Source organism: Protopterus annectens, chromosome 11.part0, assembly GCF_019279795.1.
Source record: "Protopterus annectens isolate FY-2018-M chromosome 11.part0, PAN1.0, whole genome shotgun sequence".
NCBI lineage: Eukaryota > Metazoa > Chordata > Ceratodontiformes > Protopteridae > Protopterus > Protopterus annectens.
In genome coordinates this window covers 242,448,008-242,471,505 of record NC_056745.1, presented here as the reverse complement: position 1 = coordinate 242,471,505, position 23,498 = coordinate 242,448,008, and the positions used below count along the sequence as shown (strand labels likewise).

The 23,498-nt window shown below is 41.9% G+C and overlaps 1 protein-coding gene across 2 annotated transcripts in view; it reads right to left on the bottom strand.

Moving 5' to 3' along the window:
- Positions 1-23,498, bottom strand: part of KRAS (KRAS proto-oncogene, GTPase) — a 346,218-nt gene that overhangs the window by 125,176 nt on the left and 197,544 nt on the right. For both annotated transcript variants that reach the window (XM_044087664.1, XM_044087663.1), the window contains one exon: positions 19,813-19,939. In XM_044087664.1, the coding sequence (XP_043943599.1) occupies positions 19,813-19,923 (111 nt within the window). In that variant the 5' untranslated portion in view covers positions 19,924-19,939. The remainder of the gene's footprint in view (positions 1-19,812; positions 19,940-23,498) is intronic.

Genomic DNA, 23,498 nt, shown 5'->3' with positions numbered 1-23,498 from the left:
AAAAAGGGCTCCCTGAGCCCAGTGGACCTCCCTGGTCATCAAACCGGAAATAAATAAATTATAGACCAATAACTTGCCTTCCGACGACATATAAACTATACATGGGAATTGATGCCGACAGATTTTACAGTCATTTAGAAGAAAACTCAATTATGGCAGTAGAACAAAAGGGCAATAAAAGAAAGTCATATGGTACAAAGGATTGTTTATTGTTAGATAAAGTCATAGTGGAGAACAGTAAAAAGGGGAAGAATCTAAGTATGGCATGGATTGACTACAAAAAAGCATCTGATAGTATCCCACATTCATGGATAAAAGAGTGCTTAAAAATGTATAAGATACACCCTACACTGATCAATTACATTATAATGACCATGAAACAGTGGCAGACCACTCTGCAATTAAGCCATGATAAAGGACAAATTATTATCCCAGGGATAAAAATTCAAAGGGGGATATTCCAGAGTTACTCTCTGTCACCGCTGGTATTCTGCCTTGCCCTTAACCCATTAAGTTGTCTACTTATCAGCTTAGGTCATGGCTCCTAGAAAACAACAAAGTGTAAAGACTTCTCATCTTCTCTGAAGAAAATGGCGTTGGATGCCTCTGATATACCCCTGGCGCTCTGACGTCAGGGAAGAAGCGACAGCAACCGACGCCGGACCAAGACTTTGGAATTTGGGCCGACTGCGGGACTGCCTGACGGCAGGATAACCCAAGTGTGATGACTGCAGCAGGGCAACACTATGAACATCTGTATAGCTCATCAAATGAGGAACTGAAAGCACAACTGCAAGCTGTCAAAACTTTTTCAGATGATATAACAATGTCATTTGGTCTTGAAAAATGTGCAAAAGCAACCTTTAAAGCAAGAAAACTGCAGCACCAGGAAAACATCAGTTTGGGACAACAATGTGATATAAAAGAACTTGAGCAACAGGGAGTATATAAATATTTGGAAACTGATGACAGATCAACAGTAAAACATGAACAACTGTGAATAAAACTTAGTAAGGAATACTTTAGAAGATGAAGTAATCATTGAAACAGCGTTAACATCTAGGAACAAAATCCAACTTATAAACCAGTTTGTTGTTCCTGTCCTAACTTACAGTTTTGGAGTGACTGACTGACCCCAAAACGTTTTGGATAGATTAGATAGGAAAACAAGAAGGATGATTCATGCTCAGCAAATGATTTATAAAATTCAGTGCATAGCAAGATTATATATTCCCTGTTACGAAGGTGGGATGGGCCTCCTTGAAACTGATTTCATGTACAGATCTGCAATCTTGGGACTCTACACATATCTGCTGACCTCACAAGACCCAAATGTAGTGAATCTTTTGAAACATGACGAGAATAAATCTAAGATGACTTGAAGCATATCAGCGCCATGCAGGAAAGGAAATCAAACCAGAAGTAGATAAAAATCAGGCAGCAACTGAATGTGCCAAAAAACAAAAGAAAAGACTATAAGGTGAAAGACCAGACGAGAAGGCAAGACATGTGGAAAATGCATAACGTGCAGTTGTGTGCACTTACCATAAATGTAGATGTTCGAGTGTATTCAATGTTGCAGTCATTACATTTGGGTAATCTGCTGGTAGGTTGTCCTCAGTCGGCCTGAATTCCAAAGTCTTGGGTCCTTCGTCGGTTGCTGTCTTCTCTTCCATGACGCCAGGTCGTCAAGGGTATAAAACATGGAGCTGACACCATTTTCTTTAGTTTTTCTTGCCCCCAATGTCAGGTGCCCCCAAAAAGGTAGCAAAAAAAAAAAAAAATATATATATATATATATATATATATATATATATATATATATATACACACACATACATGCATCAATATAAACCTTACCTTCATCTACAAGCAAATACACCACATAGGTTGTAGAAGATAGAGAAGGAAAGATAAACTCCAGAATGACAGGATGATGGCGGGAGGGTAACCTGGACTGCAACAGTGAATACACTCAAACATCTGCATTTATGGTAATTGTACACAACTGTACTATATTCTTCGTGTTTCACTGTTGCAGTCATTACATTTGGGTAGAATCCCAAAGCTATGTTTGGGAGGCTGGAGCTAAACAGCATTACGTGCGGCTATAAGGCCCTGCAGCACTGCAGTGGCAAAGCCTGTCCTGGACTTAGAGTAGAGAGGCAAATGATAATGCTTTGTAAAGGTGTGAACAGAACTCCAAGTAGCAGCCTTTAGAATGTCTTTGGTTGGTACTCCTCTGAGAAAGGCTGCTGAAGTAGCTGCAACTCTGGTGGAATGAGACCTAATGCCCTTGGGCACAGGTTTACCATGGTGTAAGTAGCAGAAATGGATGCAGTGGCTGATCCACTTTGAAATTGTCTGCTTTGAAATAGCCTTTCCTTCTGGTCCTGCAACATATGACACTAGTAATTGCTCAGTTTTTCTTAGAGCTTTAGTCCTGCTCAAGTAGAATCTTAGCTGTCTGTGAACATCCAAGAAATGCAGAATTCTCTCCCCCCTTGTTCGGCAGATTTGGATAAAAGGTTGGCAGATGAACTGTTTGGTTAAGAGCCACACTGGAAACCACCTTAGGCATAAAAGTAGGATTTGTCCTCAGAGACACCATGTCTGGGTAAAATATGATAAAAGGCTCTACAGCCATGACGGCCTGTAGCTCTGAAGCTCTTCTTGCTAAAGTAATTGCTAGTAGCAGAGCTGTCTTCCATGATAAGAACTTTATATCAGAGGTAGCACCTGGTTCAAATGGAGGCAGGGTGAGCTTTTCCAACACATAATTGAGGTCCCATGCAGGTAATGGTGATCTTCTACGAGGCCTTAAATTTTTGGCTCCTCTAAGATACTGCTTTAGTAATGGATGAGAAAAGATTGGTGGCTCTGTATTATAATGAGCCGAACTGGCAGAGGCATGGATTTTGACTGATGAAAAAGATAGGCCTTTGTCAAGCATCTCAGTTAAGTATTGTAATATCTGAGGAATATTTGGTTCTGCTGCATCAGTTCCTTATGCTTGATTCCAAGCACAGAATCTCTTCCATTTGTCAGCATAAGATTTTCTAGTACTAGACCTTCTGGCTTCCAAAATGACATCCATCACAGCTTTACTGAGAGGTGTTGTTTGTATAACTACATGATCAGCCATGCTGCCAGGTTCAGTGTCTGTAGTTGATTGTGCAGGATCTGATTGTTTTGCTGGGACAGTAGTTGAGATCCTTGAGGTAAGGTCCAAGCTGGGTATTGAGACAATTTCATTAGGATTGGGTACCAGTACTGGCGGGGCCAGTCCGGGGCATTTAGTATCATCTTTGGTTTCTCTTGTCTGACTTTTAGGAGGACATTGGGGAGAAGAGGCAGAGGAGGAAAGGCGTAAACTGAAAGGTTTTTCCAACTGAAGGATAGGGCATCCACTTTCCATGCTTGTCTGTGATAAGTCCCTGTGCAGAATTTTTTCAATTGATAATTTTGAGGAGAGGCAAATAGATCTACGTCTGGGCTCTCCCATTTCTCTCTTATCCTGCTGAAGACTTGTGGATTTAGTTTCCACTCGTGAGGATCCATAAGGTTTCTGCTTAAATAGTCTGCCAGTGTATTTTGTTTTCCTGGCAGGAATTGAGCTTGAAGATGTATCTGGCAGGTCAAAGCTGTGTCCCACAGTGCCATGGCTAATCTGCAAAGGGGGTATAAGTGTGTGCCCCCTTGCTTGTTTATATACCACATGACTGTGGTGTTGTCCGTCTTTATCAGTAATTGTCCTGGATGAAGTAAGTCCTTGAAGGCTGTTAGGGCATTTTGAACAGCTAGTATCTCTTTCTGGTTGATATGTAGATGCACTTGTTTTGGGGTCCATATGCCCTGAATGCATCTTCCTGCCATGTGGGCCCCCCAGGCATAATCTGATGCATCTGTTGTTAAGGTTTGGCTGGCAGGGGGGAGAATGAAGGCCCGTCCCATGTTTTGGTGACATGCCTTTGCCCACCATAGAAACTCTTGTTGTAGGCAGGGAATGAGAGGAATCATTGTTTCCAGACTGTGAGAATGTTGACTCCATAAACTTTTCAGGTACCATTGAAGTTTCCTCGTATGCAGTCTTGCATATGGAATCAGTAGGATGCAGGATGCCATGAAGCCCAGAGCCTGCAAAATTTGTCTTGCGGATAACTGGGTTTTTGTTGCCATCAGTTTGAAGTATGTAGTCAGTTGCCTTTGCTTGTCTGGCATGAAGTAACCCATCTGGGCAGTTGTATTCAAGCTTGCACCCAGGAATGTTATCTTTTGAGAAGGTACCAGTTGTGATTTCTTTTCGTTTATTATGTACCCTAGGCATGTTAGAAGCCGTTTCACAAATGCCAGGTGTCGAAGAAGAATGTCCTTGTTCTCTGTTTGAATGAGACAGTCGTCTAAGTAAGGATATATGTGTATACTTCTTTGTCTGCAAAATGCAATTACTGGTGCCAGGCACTTTGTAAAGACCCTTGGCGCAGTAGATAAGCCAAAGGGCAGTGCAGAGAATCGGTAATGCATTAAGCCAGCCTTGAATCTGAGGTATCTTCTGCACGATTGTCTTATTGGGACATGCAGGTATGCCTCTTTTAGGTCTAATGTCACCAGCCAAGCATTCTTGCCCAGCATGGGCAGAAGCTGCTGTAAAGTCAGCATTTTTAATTTTGGAATGTCCAGGTATGTGTTCAAAATCGATAAATCCAGTATTGGCCACCAGGCCTTGTCCTTTCTGGTTACCAAGGACAGTCTTGAGTAAAAACCTTGTCCTTTTTCCTGTTCTGGTACTGGCTGAATGGCCCCCATATCCATGAGGGACGTAACCTGCTTTTATGCCTCTGCCCATTGATGTTTTGGCAGATCTGGCCAACCGTTTGCCACTAGCAGAGTGTGGAAATGGAATCCGTATCCCTGTGATACTATGCTTAGTACCCACTTGTCCTGGGTTATTAACTGCCAATTTTGAGCAAAAAGTGCTAACTTTCCCCCTATGGGTGCTGCCAAAAGATAAGTGCTTGGTGTAGGCATAGGGAAGTCATTGGGATTGTTTTCTGTAGGTTTGCGCTTTATCTCCAGATGTGGTGGTAAAAGCGCCCCATTGCTTTGACCTGTATGAATCTTGCACCTGGTATCTGGAACCCTTAGGACATCTGGATTTGCCCCTTTGAGCTCTGTCTGACACAGGAAAGGACCAATGTTTTGTAGGCCAGTGTCTACTGAATCTAGGTGGCTGCTCTTGTAAGAAGTCTTTAACAGTTTGCATAGACATAGCTTTGTCTTCCATTTTCTTTAAAACCTCTTCTGCCTTAATACCAAACAGAGAATCATGCTGTAAAGGTGCATCTAGTAATTTAGCTTTAACATAATCAGGCAAATTCTGTTCCTTTAACCAGACATGCCTCCTAATCATGGATCCAGTAACTGCAGCCCTGCAGGAGGCCTCTAAGGAGTCAAAACCACATTGCAAAATATGCTTTCCAACCTGTTCAGCTGCATGCAATAATTCCTGCAATTCTTTATTTTCTGCACATTCTGAAATCAACATCATTTTCTGTTTCAGAAATCCCATAATATGTTGTTGGTACTTAAGCATACAAATTTGACAGTTTAAGGCCCTGATTGCCAAGGTTGCAGATGTATAAACCTTTTTTCCCCATCTGTCCAGTGCCCTTGAATCTCTGTCAGAGGGGGTAGGATTTTTTGCCGTTGAGGCCTTAACTCCCTTTGGACCCTGTGAAATAGTTTCAGGATCAGCAGCAGGGTTTCTAAATAAAAATGTATGTGAGTCAGGGACCCTATAATATCTGTCAGGCTTACTGGGAGCTGGAGGTAAGGAGTCAGGGGTCAAGCTTGACTCCGAAGACACATCATCCACAATGTCTAAAACAGGGGGAATGGCTAAAGGCCTGTGTTGAGGGAGAAGAAGGAAATCCCTGAGCCTCTTTTTTGATTCTGAGAAGTCTTGACTCTCCCAGTGAAAATGCTCCCACAAAGTATGCAAGGTTTCTCCAAATGAATAATCCTCAGGAGGAGATGCAGATGGTATAGACTCCTCTGCATCAGAATCCTCATAGGGAAGTATAGATAATTCCTGACCAGAAGAGGAATCAGAAGAAATAGAAACCTGATCTGAAGATTCATAATCATTGTCTTGCCTAGGCCTCTTATCTGGAGGGGGGATGGGAATCCCTAATCAAGATAATGAGGTCTTCAGCCATTTTGATCATCTGTTTTTTAGGCATAGAGGCCTGTGCACGTGGCTCATGCATCAGTTTTTTAGTTTTAGAAGTTGTTTTTGTCTTTGGTTTTGCAGCTTTCGTCGGTTTGATATACAAATGTTGAAGTCTGAATACACCCTCAGAAGCCGGTCCCTGCTCAGCAGCTCCGGACCCATCTGAGAGAGATACATCCGTCGGTCCAATACCTTGAGTATCTTGTGTCATGCCGGACTCCACGTGGGTGTTAGTAGAGGCCTGCAACCCGAAGGTAGTGGGTATCAGGGGCTGCGAAAGCGCCTCACTGAGTACTGGCGAACCGGCGACTGGCTTAGGAGAAGCTTTGTCATCGGTTTTGGATCTCGACTGCCTTTCTCTGTCCTTTTCTTTGCATTTTTATGTACTCCGGTAGTCGGATTGCTATCCAATGACATTTCTGAGTAGTTAAATCTGTTTCCAAAATACTTTGATGCAAAAATATACCGACGCTTAATAGTGCGTTGGTTATATCTAGCACAAAACTGACAGCCAGGCATGTTGTGATCAGGGCCTAGGGAAGGAATACAGTATAAATGGAAATCCTTATGAGGTATTTGCTTCCCACAAGTAATACAATTATTAACTTTTTCTGACATCGGTAAGGAGCAAGAAAAAAGTTTCCACAACGGGGTACTTAGCTTTAGTGAAGACTTCGGTTCTGAAACTCAAACTCGAATATTTCAGTAGTTGGCCGACCGGCACTTGCGAAATGCTTCTGCTTTGGGCACTGCGCGGCAAAAAAGACTAAAGAAAATGGCGTCGGCTGCATGTTTTATACCCCTGACGACCTGACGTCATGGAAGAGAAGACAGCAACCGATGCAGGACCCAAGACTTTGGAATTCAGGCCGACTGAGGGCTACCTGCCAGCAGATTACCCAAATGTAATGACTGCAACAGTAAAACGCGAAAAACATATATAGTTGCAAGTATAGAAAACATCTGGAAGAACCTCATGTTGATCGGAACAAACACAGGAATGGTTAAAGAAAGGCAAATTCAAAACAAATGATGAAAGGATAATACTGGCAGCCAAGATAGTGGGCTACGTACAAGTTTGTTTACTAAGTCCAATGAACATGTGGGAGAAACAGATGAATGTAGGTTTTGTAAAACCGAACTGGAAACAGGCGCATACCTCGTTGCTGGCTGTGACATACTAATGGCAGAAGGACTGTATACTGAGAGGTATAATAGTATGGCAAGATTGTTGCACTGGGGATTGTGCAAACATTATGGTACTGAAGTGGCTGAGAAACACTGGAAACATGAGCCACAAAGCGTCATGGGAAATGATGAAGTTTACATCACATAGGATTATCCATTACCAACAGTTCAAAAGATAAATGCTAGAAAACCGGATATAGTGGTCCAAGAAAAGAAGACAAAAGTTGCATTGATCACTGAAATTGCCACACCCAGTGACTACAGTGTCTTGCATACAGAGAGAAACAAAGTCATAAAATACCAGGATTTGCAGGCAGAAATGAGAGCAATGTGGAAGAAAGATACCCAGACAGTCCCAATTGTAGTAGGAACAATGGATCTTATAAAAACGAATCTACAACCGTATTTAGATATATTAAAAATACATATAACTCTGTACGAATTGCAGGAGTCATTACTAGGCACATTGCGTGTGCTGTGAAGAGCACTTCTGGATGACATCAAAGATTGAAACAATACTAATTTCATGAACTTTAATTGTACTTTGACTTAGGAATGGGGTCCATTCCCGTCATGGTATTAGAGACCTAAAAGATTTGGAAAAATTAAAAAAGGTACCATTACCTAATTTCTGATGTGATTCAGAAGCACCAGTCTGGTTAAATAACTTGTCTTACAGTCAGTTGGTATGGTAACAGGTAATATCATAACTGGCTTGAATCACACTTGTAAATGCTAACAGCATCAACAACAAATGAGACTGATGCTTGAAATTCTTTTTTGGTCCAAAACTCTTTTTATTAATATTTTTACATAGCAAACAGCACAATAAAATGCAAAATGATCTTTGGAAATTGTGGCATTCTGGCAATCATAAAATTGTTGTTGAAGACAGAATACCTCTGCTCTGGACATTGTTGAAGACAGAATACCTCTTCTCTGCACATGTGTTGTTGAAGACAGAATACCTCTTTTCTGGACATTGTTGAAGACAGAATACCTCTTTTCCGGACATTGCTGAAGACAGAATACCTCTTCTCCGGACATTGCTGAAGACAGAATACCTCTTCTCTGGACATTGTTGAAGACAGAATACCTCTTTTCCGGATACTGTTGAAGACAGAATACATCTTCTCCGGACGTTGTTGAAGACAGAATACCTCTTCTCCGGACATTGTTGAAGACAGAATACCTCTTCTCCGGACATTGTTGAAGACCGAATATCTCTTCTCTGGACATTGTTGAAGACAGAACACCTCTTCTCCGGAGATTGTTGAAGACAGAATACCTCTTCTCTGGACATTGTTGAAGACAGAATACCTCTTCTCCGGACATTGTTGAAAACAGAATACCTCTTCTCCGAACATTGTTGAAGACAGAATATCTCTTCTCCGGACATTGTTGAAGACAGAATACCTCTTCTCCGGACATTGTTGAAGACAGAATACCTCTTCTCCGGACACTGTTGAAGACAGAATACCTTTTCTCCGGACATTGTCAAAGACAGAATACCTCTTCTCCGGACATTGTTGAAGACAGAATACCTCATCTGATATTGTTAATCCTCGTTCATTCCTTACGTATGGTATCGGTCTGACCTCGGAACCGAGCCGGCCATTTTCCAAGCTCGCGTCAGCTACAAACTCTCGAGCTAAACTCTTACCCATAATCCCCCTCTCCCAGATTTAGTTTGCTGCATTGCCATTCGGTTGTGTCAAGCTGCTTCTCTTGAGCTAAGTATAGATATTTGTTGTCAGACTAGTCATATATATAACTTTTTCTGTCAGAAAAGTTTCTATTTTGTCGCTTACCCTATTGCATTTAGCGACCATATTTTCTTGAGTTTTCTTCTCTTTACTCTGCGCCTTTTATCGCGAGGCATTTCTCCCTTACCATTATTGGTAATCTCTTCCTTTTCTTCATACCTTCGGGTATTCCTTTGTACCATTGCTGGTACCCTTTCTACCGTCCCCTTTTTCTATCACAGCAGATAAGAAAGGTAGTCCGGGATTTAAAAGGTGTTCTGATTTTGGACACAAATTACCTACATCAGATGCACACTCTTTGTGCGTTTATTGCTTGGGTGTGTCCCACTTATCTGTTGACCTGCCCTGTGCTATTTGTAAACATTTTTCTAACAGAACCTTGTTGGAAAGGAAAAATAATTTGTTGCTGAAGGGACTTCTCAAATCTCCCTTTCCAGAGGCTATTTCTGGGTCGGAGGCTTCAACCCCTCCTAGAGCCCATAAGAAAATTTTGGATAATCCTACTAAGGCCAAGTCTTTGCCTTCGTCCCTGGCTGGGGACTCCTGCCAACCAAGACCTAAGAAGGCTAAAGTTTCTGGTTTGGAGCTCACTCAGTCAGCCCCAGTGCTTTCGGTGCCTAGACCTTTGGCACCGAGGCCTTCTGCACCATCAGTAATCTCGGCTCCGTATTCTCCTGTAGCCTTTACTATATCGGCACCGAGGGGCTCCTTGGTTCAGACTATTATGACTGTTACATCGGCACCGAGCATTCAGTCGGCACAGACCTTGACCACGTCAGCTCCGACATCTTACTCGGAACCGACACTTCAGTTATTGGCTCCAATTTTGTCGGTTCCAGCTTCGGTACTGGCAACCACTTCGGCACCGATTCTTTTGTCAGTGCAGACCATGACCTCGGTACCAATTATTTCCTAGGTGCAGACACCCATTGCCCAGTCTCTCTCGGCACCATTGTTCTCAGATCTCACTAAGGAACCACAGTTGCCTTCATGGCAGGAGAGTTTTGCTACGACCCAGGATGACAGTTGTGACACGTGCAATTTGCTGTTCCACAGCCATCCGGTGACTCCGAGTCGGCAGGCTGAGCCACTTAGGGGAGGGATGACCCCTGTCCTGGACACTCACCCCTCTTCAGGTGGACCAGCCTTTCAACTGATGGAGAAGGCTCTGACTTCTGCTGGCGATACTGTGCTGTCTATCCCCCCGCCCCCCTCTGGTACACTGTTTTCACAAGTCGCACCTAGCTGACACCGGGTGCAAGGGCCTCAGGACATATTCCCACAGGAAACCACTTTTCCGCTGTCTTCCCCAGCTTCTCTCTCTGAGGAAGTCCACCGGAAAAGTTCGTGTAAGTGGAAGCACATGGACTCCACAGAGGAGTCCCTCACTGAAGACACTGACTTTGATGGGTGGAAAGATCCCCTCGGTCACACTCTGAGGTATCCTTTGATGATATCCTCGAAATACTTAAACAGAGAGGTGACTAGCAGCCCTCTAATCTGACCTCTGAGGAGTCTGTATTTCTGCAGGCCTTTCGTGCCCAGACCTCTACCTCCTGGGTTACTCCATCTGCCAATGAGCTTGTCCGGCTCACCGTGCAGTGTGCGTGGAAGGCTCCTGACACCCTTTGAGGCTATTCCCCAGTGGCTAGATAAGATTTTGTCCCCTCCTGCTACGGATCCCCATTGGTCTAAAGGTCTTCCTGTGGATGCTCTGGTGGTGGCGGCCGCAATAAAAAAGGATCTGGCGGAAGAAGAAAGCCAGACTGTCCGTCCGCCTAACAAAGAGTCCTAGGCCCCGGACAGGATAGGGAAGCTCACCTTTGCATCAGCGACCTTTACTATCAGGTCCCTGAATTATATGGCACACTTTACCAGGCTTCAAAGGGATCTGATTTCCGAGCTCTCTGAAACCTTGGCTGGTGCTGTGTCTGATGAGGTCCGTGACAAAGTGGCCTCTCAGCTGGCCACCATTGAGTCAATATCTAACTCCTCTATGCGACTGATATCTCACACATCAGAAGGAGCAGCTAGAGTGGCGGGTTCAGCTGTGGTCTTGACACGACAAGCCTGGATGCGCTTGTGCAATTTCATGGAACCCTTTAAGGCTTCCTTTCTTAACGCTCCCATTGAGGTCTCTTGTTGTTTGGATCCAAAGTTAAAAGCACACTGGCCAGATGTGAACAGGGCGGTAAGACCCTTTCTGCCATAGGTGTCCATTATTCTTCCCCTCGACGTGCTTTCTCCTGAAACCAAAAGAGTGGGAAGATATGGTTCAGGAAATCTCAGGGTCCTTTCCGTGACACACAGGTCGAGTTCTCCCCTAGAGGCAGAGGGGGAAACTCACAGGGAAGATGCTCCTTTCAGGGCAGAGGGGGTCCGCGTAACCAGGGTTCCAGGGACTCTTTCCCTGGCCAATCCTACCAGCATTCCTGAAGAGTGGCCCAACTCCTTTCCTCTGGAGGAGGTTGGGGGTCGTTTCTCCTTGTACCCTTTTGCCTGGCTAACCATCACCATCAATTCTTGGGTACAAAGGATTATAACCAGAGGTTATCATATCCCCTTCGATCTTTGTCCTGCCCCTTCAAAAAATCTTCCCAACGTTCCACCCAGTCAAAGGGAAGAAGCAGCACTAGAGATAGAAAAGCTGCTAAGAAAGAGAGTCATCCAAATAGTCCATCCAGACCAGATAGGATCCGGATTCTACTCAAGACTATTTTTGGTGCCAAAGAAAACCGGGGACTGGAGACCAATTTTGGATCTCAGTGTATTGAACAAGATTATGAGAGTACAAAAATTCCAGATGGTCACAATACAGTCTATCCTCCCACTCTTGGAAAAAGATGATTGGATGTGCTCGATATATCTTCAAGATGTGTACTACCACATAAAAGTGGACAGGCCATCAAGAAGATTTCAGCACTTCCGTGCGGGAGCCAGTCACTACCAGTTCAGAGTACTGCCCTCCGGACTCTCTACAGCCCCCAGAGTGTTCACAAAGTGCATGGCAGTCATCACAGCTCACTTGCAACTACAAGGATTCCAGGTGTTTCCATACCTACACACCTAGCTCATTTCCGCCCCCACCAGACATCTATTGGAATTCATAGGGGTTATCTTGGATACAAAGAACTGCACAGCTGCCATTCCAGAGCACAGAATTCTAAGGATAAAGCAACAACTGATCCCAATCCTTTCAAGGGAGAAATCCACAGCTCACTCTGTCCTACAGCTGTTGGGTTCAATGGCAGCCTCCATCACCATTGTCCCCCTGGCCAGGCTTCATAGGAGGCTTCTACAATGGCTACTGCTCACCCAATGGTAGTTTTCAGTATCCTCTTTCAGCCAAGATTCGAGTAACCCACAGGTGCAAATAGGATTTAAATTGGTGGATGAAACACAATCCATCACAATGGTCTCACTCCTTCTTCCCCCAACAACTCAAGGCTACAGTGACCACGGACGCCTCCCTGATGGGGTGGGGTGGCTATGTCAGGGACAGACTGTCCAAGGCACTTGGTCCAAATTGGAGGCCCAACTGCATATAAATGTTCTAGAGCTGAGAGTGGTGCTTCTGGTGTTGCAAGCATTCCATCCCCTGCTGCTGTCTGGGACGATTGCGATTCAATCAGACAACATGGCGGTGGTCTGGTACATCAACAAACAAGGTGGAACCAAATCTTACCCCCTTTGTCAAGAGGCCATGAGGATATGGCAATGGGTGATGGCTACCAACCGTTTTCTTCTAGCAATGCACATTCCCAGGAGTTCCAATGTGATAGCAGACAGACTCAGCAGGTGCATTCTACAACCTCATGAGAGGTCCCTGAATCCCTTGATAGTGGAGGAGATCTTCCACCACTGGGGCCATCCTTGCTGTGACCTCTTTGCATCCCTGACCAACTACAAATGCAGCAACTACTTCACCCTGATTCCCCCTCTGGGACAATTACCCGGGGACACTCTAGTCCACAATTGGCCCTCGGGTCTTCTTTATGCATTCCCATCTTTTCCCCTCATTCCCCAGTTTCTGAAGAAAGCCCGTTGGTTGAAGAGCAAGGTGATCCTCATAGCACCATATTGGCCTCATCAGATTTGGTTCCCCTTCCTTTGACCTCACCTACTAGATCAACCATGGATTCTCCATCCAACCCCGGAGTTGATCTCACATCCACAGACCCTGATTCACTCAACTTGGACAGCCTGAAGCTCACAGCTTGGCTACTCCAGTTCCCTTGATTGCCAGGCAGAATGATCTTTCTTTACCAGTACGTGATATTCTTATTGCATCTCATAAGTCTTCCACTAGAATTACTCATCTGAGCAAGTGGAAAAGATTTACCTGTTGGCTGAAAGAAAAACAAGTAGATCCCGTCTCAGCACCAGTGTCGATAATACTAGAGTATCTGGATGACCGTTTTCAATTAGGTCTATCGGCCTCTACCATTAAAGTTCATTTGGCTGCAATATCTAATTTCCATGAGGGTGTCCAATACTCCTCTCCTATGTCACACAGATTGTGCAAGACCTTCATAAAAGGTGTGAATCATCTGAAGCCACCTTTTAGAGAACCTATTCAGCCATAGGATCTGTCATTAGTTCTACAAGCTCTGACAAGGCCACCCTTCAAACCAGCTTCTTCTTGCGACCTCAAATATTTGTCATGGAAAACCTTGTTTTTGGTCGCCATTACTTCTGCCAGACGTATCTCTGAGCTTCAAGCTTTATGCATCGAGTCCATACTTGATTTTTCATAGAGATAGTGTCTTTGAGAACTAATCCTTCATTTCTGCCAAAAGTGATCTCTGAAATGTCCATTAATCAAACCATTGAATTGCCAGTTTTCTTTCCCAATCATTCAAACAGAGGAGAGTATTGCCTACATACCCTAGATATTCACAGGCAAATCCATTTTTACTTAAACAGGACTAGGTCCTCTCGTAAATCTGACCAGTTATTTTTGACCTATTCTGGACCTAGATTAGGATCTGCTGTTGCTAAAGTCACATTAGCTAGATGGTTGAAAGACTGTATGACCTTCATTTATACACAACGTAATATTCCGTTGCCTACCACCATGAAGGCTCATTCGACAAGGTCGGTGGCAACTTCTGCTGCCTTCCATGCCAGAGCTTCTTTACATGACATCTGCACAGCTGCAACTTGGGCTACGCCTCATACCTTCATCAATCATTACAAATTGGATTTGGCCTCCAGGGGAAGAGCATCTTTTGGTTCTGTGGTGCTCAGGAATGTCCTTCCATGAGAGCCTCCCACGAATAGAGGTAGCTGGGGACTCTGTCCCATACGTAAGGAATGAACGAGGATTAAAAATATCAGATAAAGAAGTTATGTTTTACCATAACGTTCCATCTGTATTGTTGATCCTCGTTCAGTCATTACGACCATCCCTCCTTCCCCCTCCTGTGGCTTCTAGTGGATCTCACCATCCAGTTCTCTTAGGCCATTTGACCAGAGGTAGCCTCTACTTTCTTTTGACTTGCAAACTCAATCTGAGGTAACAGGGAGAGGGGGATTATGGGTAAGAGTTTAGCTCGTGAGTTTGTAGCTGACGCGAGCTTGGAAAATGGCTGGCTCGGTTCCGAGGTCGGAACCGATACCCATACGTAATGACTGAACGAGGATCAACAATACAGATGGAACATTATGGTAAGACATAACTTCTTTTTCTCCGGACATTGTTGAAGACAGAATACCCCTTCTCCGGACATTGTTGAAGACAGAATATCTCTTCTCTGGACATTGTTGAAGACAGAATACTACTTCTCCAATCCTATGTTGCTTAGTTATACAGTTTTTATGGACAACAGGACATACTTAAGGACAGAGAGTACATTTGACAGTTAAAACACTATTCAATCTATGTGGTTTAAGCAGAACTCTACCCAGAGACAGAATGAATCTAAACGGTTGATTACAGAGGTTTTGTTAGGGGACATATTACACTTCTGAGGAGTTGTGATGAGAGCAGACACACCATCTCTTGCTCTATTAAGATGTCTGAGAAGTGTTGACACAAATATGCCAAGGGTGCTCAAACAATCCCTTTATTTTCACCTTAAGTAGATAGGGTATACCCAACATTTCTGAACAGGTCTATGGTTTTAAACAATCTTACCCAAAATAGTAAATATCCTACAAGGCATAATCTGCCTGGTTATTAAGTCCTTCTGGATGCCACCCTAACTAAATGACTACAGTGCTATACCAGCACTTATGTGCGTTTTCATACTCTTGGTGACCACTGTCCTGTTTCTTCTTGGTAATCTATTAAGAAACCAATAAATAAATATGTCTTTGTGATGGGGGGGGGGGGCGTGCGGGTGATCTTCCCCAGATAAATATGTACTGCTGTCTGAATTTGAGTCTGTTAATGATAATTTAGACCTAAGTCAAATGAAGTGATAGTTGCCCTTGAAACTTTACTGATATTTTTTTATGTAAATATAAGACACAATGTTCACACTGTGAGATAGTTAAAAATTCAGTTGAAGATTCAGCTGAGAAAAAGGGACAAAGCCTATATTAATATCTGACTCCACACATTTGTAAGATTTTTCTCTAGCAAAATAGAAGACGTAGGACTGCCACTAAACTGGTCATGTTGGCTTGACAGAAAAATACTTACTTTGCTGGTTACCTTCTGAGGGCTATAAAACATTTCACAAATTAGTCATAACTTCTCTGCTCAAGAATTCTGGACAAAGCCAAAAATAATGGGGGAGATGCGTAAAGGCCCAAAATCAGATGCAGTTTTTAACTATTGCTCTAATTCACTTAACAAATTAATATAACAAGATGTTTTGCATCAACACGAATTTTCTACACAATAAGAAGTATAAAACTCTAATGTCTAGCATTACTGACTGATTGTAATCTTCAATGATTTTACCAGAAAATCAAAACTTTTATGAGGGAAATGGCAAAAACATAAGCATTTTACAACATCTGGGCAGTTGAGAGGTTTATTTATGCACAGTGCTGTATCAGCTGGAAGACTTAACAGATTTTAGCAAGCTCAGTCAATGATGCACTCACATTCAGAGGTAAAGCACCTCTATGATGGTCCAGCTAATCTCCCCAGCTCTTCCTCTCCAACGAGCAGTCCTGTTAAATCTTTCATATTCTAAAAGGGGATTAAGTCAGACACATGGAAATGAGAAAACCGGGCAACCATTTGACACTCCAAGACGCATTAGCATGAGTCCTGGAACAGAGAGACACTGAATAAGTGAAAATGTGTACTTGCGTACCCCCGGTCCGAGATTACCATTTCTAGGAGTATTCACTTTTCCCCGAAGAACTAGCAATCACAAAGTCGGTATAGATATATATATATATATATATATATATTATATATATATATATGTTGGGGGAAGGCAACTTCACCCTTGTAAAAACAATGTTAAAGGACAGCAGCAATGTTCAACAGTCACTGTTTTCCCGTACTTTTGTAGTTATTTTTATTTTTTGTAATTCCAATGCTTGCACTTATGAGCTGGAATTACAACAAGGAGCCCGAAAATTGGTTTGGAGAAAAGTTAATTGAAAATCAATGAGTGTATGTGTGTGTGTGGGGGGGTGTAGTTTAACTGAAGAAACATATTGGATGAATGGAAAACTTAAGGTGGATGAAGACAGAGTTAAAATGCAAAACAGGCAAAATGGACTCAGGTCAGAGGCAATGTGAAATTCAAGATAAAAAAATAAAAGGTACCTTAAAGGATGACACGAGGGAAAGGCTTACTAATTACACAGTAAATAACATTTATTTTATTACAGCGCTCAAACACAGGGCAGTTCAGCTGACCCTAGCTTAAAAAAATAAATAAATAAATAACAAAGGTAAAATGCTACCGATTGTGGAAAAAGTACAATATAATGGAAGCGCATGTAAAATATAAAAGAGCTAAATTTAGATATAAACAGAGTAGCGACCACACATTAAATATCAAAACAGAAAAAGGAAGATTGCTAAGTGAGCACGATGCTTTCAATATGGGCAGGCTTGTTGCTGAACAGGAGGTAACAGAAGCCATCAAAAATAGAGAGAAAAAACTGAGACCCACACTAGATAAGCTACCACCCGACAGCTACAAGTATGGAAATGGTTTACACTGGCAGAGACAATAAAACTTTTTTTCTGATGCCACAATAATGTTCCATTTAAAAAAAAGAAGTTAAAAAAATGGAGCCCACCTGATACATTAAATATTGACTATAAACCTCTGACTAGAACATTACTTCTTACTGTACCACTGAATTACAACACAACACACAGAAAAACAAATATTTTACACTAATAATTAAAGAAATCATACCTCTCAACTGTCCCTGATTTTGACTCAAATTTTATCTCTGTCCCTCATAATCCCTCCAAAAACTTGTGACTTTTGAAGAAAAGGTGGTGAATTACACCTAATAAGTAATGATAATAATTAGTTACAGACCTTATTACTTCAGAAAATGTATACTAATTCACATTCTCTTATTCTGTCAATGTCTCAAGTGGGTCTACTTCACCCTGTCGAAGGCTGAAAATATCGAAGCTGATATTGTCGGCACCAAAATGTCAAAAGCAAAAGTCATTGCGCTTGTAAACAGAAATTTCCATAAGGGGAGATTTCCGTTTACTGCAATGGAGTGCGATCTCGGAGCTGGTATATTTAAGTAGCGGGGGTGTGGGAGGTGCAGGGGGGCTTGCCCCCCTGCACAGAGCAATTTGTGTTGTGTTTGGGTGTTTTTTTTTTCTTTTTGTGTGTTCGATGTTCAGGGGTTTCGACATTTTCGTGCTGATTATTACGCTGTCGACAGTTTGAGTTTTCGACAGCATAATATAAATGCATCTCAAGTTAATATTAGTAATATTTAAAAGGTCCCTGATTATTTCTGGATTTGTCCCTGATTCTATTGAGATTTGTCCTTGATTTGTTGAGAGCTATGGAAATATTATTAGGGCAAAAAGGCAAGTTGCAGGACTACATATGGACATTAGATGCGGAAAAATATTTCAGTGAGGTCAGTGGCGAGCACATTAGCAGGTACTTAAAAATTACAGGAATTCTAGAATAGTGATTAGTTTCACAGAATGGATAATGTTTGCTGGACGCATGTTTCTACCAATAACAAAGCAAACATAAAAAAAACAGTAAAGAAAGCCAAGGGTTAAGACAAGGACAGACAAACAGACAAAAGTATTCCAATTACATAGCCCCCATATATCTCATCAACTGAAATAGCCTTCTCTAAAACTGCCTCTGCCTCTAGGACTACTTTACCCACAAAATGTCAGAGATCAGATAACCAACAATCACTTCATAAACCTCTGAAAGCAGATGTAGAGGACACATTCAAGTGCAGTTGCTTCAATGATCCAAGTTAAACCTAGCTTATACAAATGCAAAGGTCCTCAAAGTGCATTATCTCCCCAGTGACACACAAATAACATTATTATGATACTTAACAGATTTAATGGTCACAACTAATCTTGCTGTTTGTCTTTTGGCTTTTCCCGGTTAGAGGTCGCCACAGCGGAAGTCCGGTCCGCTAATGATTGGCAGTGTATTTTTATGGTGCCGAGTTGCCAGCCCGACACCCAACCTTCAAAGAAGGCACACCCATTCACGCACACACCTACCTGCATGCCTTTAAACGTCACTCGACCGTGTGGAGGACATGCAGACTCCACACAGAAGGCCCTCCAGCCGAGAATCGAACGGGAGAAGCTCTTGCTGTGAGGCGACAATGCTAACCGTTGCACCACCATGGTTTAATGGTCACAACTAATGTAAATACTATAAACATTTTATGTCTATACTAACCGTTGTTACATTTCTCATTGCCTAATAAAACCTCTGTTGAAATACAGCTGCAGCTCAGTTGTACTATAAATGTGTTCCTTAATAACTATAAATTTTCTCATTTATCTTTTTATAAATATGGGCAGAATGTCCCTGCTTTGCAATTACACTTATGTAATCTTCTACAATAAGAACATTACAATGTTTTGTAACTGTTATTTGGAATACTCAGCACTTGAAGTCAAATTGTAAGCTGTCTTTACCTATTTCACCTTGGTCATGGTTGCAAATGGTCCAAAATTAATTCACTTAACAGTACAGATAAAAAGATAGATATACAGACAAAAGGTAGCCAGAGACAGACAGATAAATAAATGTTCTTTAATCCAAATATGGATAAAAGCTCATTTAGCTCACTATCTTCTGTAGAGTCAGACTCTGTACTTCAAGAATTAGTGAAAAATGACATCACACTATGTTTAACACTTTTAAGATGAGGAGAATGTAATGAAGAGCATTTCTGAGCAGTATAGCAAGGCATCAGGAATAAATAGACAAAGAATACAAAACCTTAAAGGCTGGAATATTAATTAGAAAACCAAAAATGACATAAGCACTAAACACTGAAGAAAGTTACTAGAAAAAGTGTAAAATTCTGTGATTATGGTCTGAGAATGAGGACACGGCATCATGCAATTGACATGAAAGAATAATAAGACAGAGGTTGAAAACAACTAAATGGGACAATGTTAAGTTGTGCCGAATGAGTGCAGGAAATGTGTGGTTAAAGAAATTAAAACGTTACCTCTATTGTTGGGTCATATTCGTCCACAAAGTGGTTCTGAATTAGCTGTATTGTTAAGGCACTTTTGCCTACACCTCCAGCACCAACTACTACAAGCTTATATTCTGTCATGTCGCAGCACACAAGCCTGGAAAAGGAAAACATAATGCAGTAGTTCATTAGTAATATCACAAACAAAAGAACTAATTAACATGCAAGTGAACTAAACAACAGTCTTAGTTACTTTCAACACTAGCAAGCAGAGAAGCCTAAACTTCTGCAATGTTTTTTTTCCTGCCTTATGTTTTAAAGGAATAATACCACTTGGAACTTTACATTAATACTTTATATCTCATGTTTAAGGTCTTGTACTGGATTTTCTAAAAGTGAAGCAGATATGAACAATTTAACAAACATATACAAACATACTGATTGTGTTGTAACATTACAAAAATACAAATCAAAAGTGTAGAGACTTTTTTTTAGATTTTTACCATACCTCAACAACAAAACACTGCACACAACTTGTATCCTAACAGCAGCTTAGCAAAAAAAAACGGTACAAACGTTTATCTTATTTATGTCTGGAATTGGTGGGGGGGAGCTTCACCAAGTTGTATTGCTTATTTTCCCAAGTTCACATAAGGGTGAACCTATCTATAATGGGTACAACTAAAAATAAAATACTCCATAGAGTACCACTCACTTCCTTGATCTGGTGCAAGACTCTAGAACTCTCTTTCCTACTTGCAAACAGTTGTATGAAGTGTACATGCCCAGATAGAATTAAAAGGGGGGTGGGGGGGGTGGGGCAACGGAAGTGTAATGTTCTCTCACATGAGCAGAAGTAAAGGGTTAGTCTACACACACGCACAAAAGGGTCTAGGAAGCTGGCAGGTACACTGGAAAGTAGATAATTAGTAGAAATACTGCTTGCCTCACTAAAATAAATTATGAGTGAACCTATATTCATCATGCAAAGAGGGATTTTGGAAGAGAACAGACAGTACTGTGGAGACCCTCACACTTTAGTGTTATCGGACATTACTTGACTGCAAGTTTGTGGTTCTGCACTAACTTCTCGCCTGCAAAAAACTAATCACATCTTTCTTCTCTCCTCCTATTAATGTGTGCGATGTTGTCAGGCGTAGTATTCCTCCCTGTGTGATGGTGTCAGGGCATAGTATTTCTCCCTATACGATGGTGTCAGGGCGTAGTATTCCACCCTGTGCGATGGTGTTAGTGTGTAGTATTCCTCCCTGTGCAATGGTGTCACGGTGTAGTATTTCTCCCTGTGCGATGGTGTCATGGCATAGTATTTCTCCCTGTGCGATGGTGTCAGGGCATAGTATTCCTCCCTGTGCGATGGTGTTAGGGAGTAGTATTCCTCCCTGTGCGATGGTGTTAGGGCGCAGTATTCCTTCCTGTGCAATGGTGTCAGGATGTAGTATTCCTCCCTGTGCAATGGTGTCATGGAGTAGCATTCCTCCCTGTATGATGGTGTCAGGGTGTGGTATTCCTCCCTGCACGATGGTGTCAGGGAGCAGTATTCCTCCCTGTGCAATGGTGTCAGGGTGTAGTATTCCTCCTTGTGCGATGGTGTTAAGGTGTAATATTCCTTCCTGTCCAATGGTGTCAGGGTGTAGTATTCCTCCCTGTGTGTCACGGCATAGTATTTCTCCCTGTGCGATGGTGTCAGGGCATAGTATTCCTCCCTGTGCGATGGTGTTAGGGCATAGTATTCCTCCCTGTGCAATGGTGTCAGGGTGTAGTATTCCTCCCTGTGCGATGGTGTCAGGGTGTAGTATTCCTCCCTGTATGATGGTGTCAGGGCATGGTATTCCTCCCTGTGCGAAGGTGTCAGGGGGTAGTACTCCTCCCTGTGCAATGGTGTCAGGGTGCAGTATTCCTCCCTGTGCGATGGTGTTAGGGAGTAGCATTCCTCCCTGTGCGATGATGTTAGGGCGTAGTATTCCTTCCTGTGCAAAGGTGTCAGGGTGTAGTATTCCTCTCTATGCAGTGGTGTCATGGATTAGTATTCCTCCCTGTGTGATGGTGTCAGGGCGTGGTATTCCTCCCTGTGCGATGGTCAGGGTGTAGTATTCCTCCCTGTGAGATGGTGTCAGGGTGTAGTATCCCTCCATGTGCGATGGTGTCAGGGTGTAGTATTCCTCCCAGTGTGAGACAAACCCTCACCTCAGCATCTTAGCACTACTATACAGCAGAAAACAGTGCAATGTTACAGCTAGGAAGGTGCATGTGCTGCTAAGAAACTTTGTCTGGGCATGTATGGCTTTTCTTACTACTCATATCTGAAAATAAAATGGTGACACAAGCACTTCCTGACTTTCATACTGCATTACACATACATCAAAATCAGTTAATATGAATATGTTTGTGTGTGTGTGTGTGTGTGATTACACATATATGTATATACATATTTCTCCCCTCTCTTATATATATATATATATATATATATATATATATATATATACACACACACACACACACACACACACACGTATGTATATATACATATATATATATATGTGTGTGTGTGTGTGTGTGTGTGTGTGTGTGTGTCTGTGTGTGTGTGTGAGTGATTATGCATATATGTATCAACACACACACACACACACACACACACACACACACACACACATACACACAAAGGGTCTATATTATATGAACGAAAGTTCACATAAGCGAACGCTCTAATGAGCGAAACTCCCGAACATTGAGGTGCGTGTTGTGGGATTGCAGTACAGATTGGAGTTTTTGCCCTTTCCTCACTGTAGTGCGATCTCGGAGTTGGAATATATATTTAGTGGGGGCTGTGGGGGGCGCAGACCCCCACAATATTGTTTTCAATGTCCGGGATTTTCACTCATTGAGCGTTCGCTTATATGAACTTTCGTTCATATGATATAGACCCCCATATATATATATATATATATATATATATATATATATATATATATACATATCTATTTATATATATATATATATGTATATATATATATATATATATATATATATTTATATATTTATATATATATATATATATATATATATATATACATACACACATGCACATATTATATATATATATATATATATATATATATATATATATATATGGATCTACTGTCTATTATAGAATTTACATTTCAACGAAACGTAAATCCGCGAATGCATTTACACGAAAGTGGTTTCAACGAAAACGCACTTTCATGTAAATCCATGAAAACCCCCCCCCAAAAAAACACTTTTATGCAGGAGGCAAGCCCCCCTGCACCTTCCCATGTGGGAGGCTGTGCCCCCCACACCACCCTACTTTAATATTCTCACTCCGAGATCACACTACAGTGGGGAAAAGGGAATGTCCCCTCATTCCTACTGTACTATGATCTCAACAACAATCGGCTTAGTTGTACATCAACACTAAACGTTAATGTACAACTAAGTTAACATGCAAACCGCATGTTTTTCTTTATTTAACTAATTTAATTTTTTTCTACCTACTTATTTACGAGAAAATCCACTCGCGAATTTCACGTTTCGATGAAACGGAAATTCGCCAAAATCAAGTAGATCCATCTATACATATACATACATATATATATATATATATATATATATATATATATATATATATATATATATATCTGTATCCCATCCTAATCACCGAAATTACAGTTCTCCAA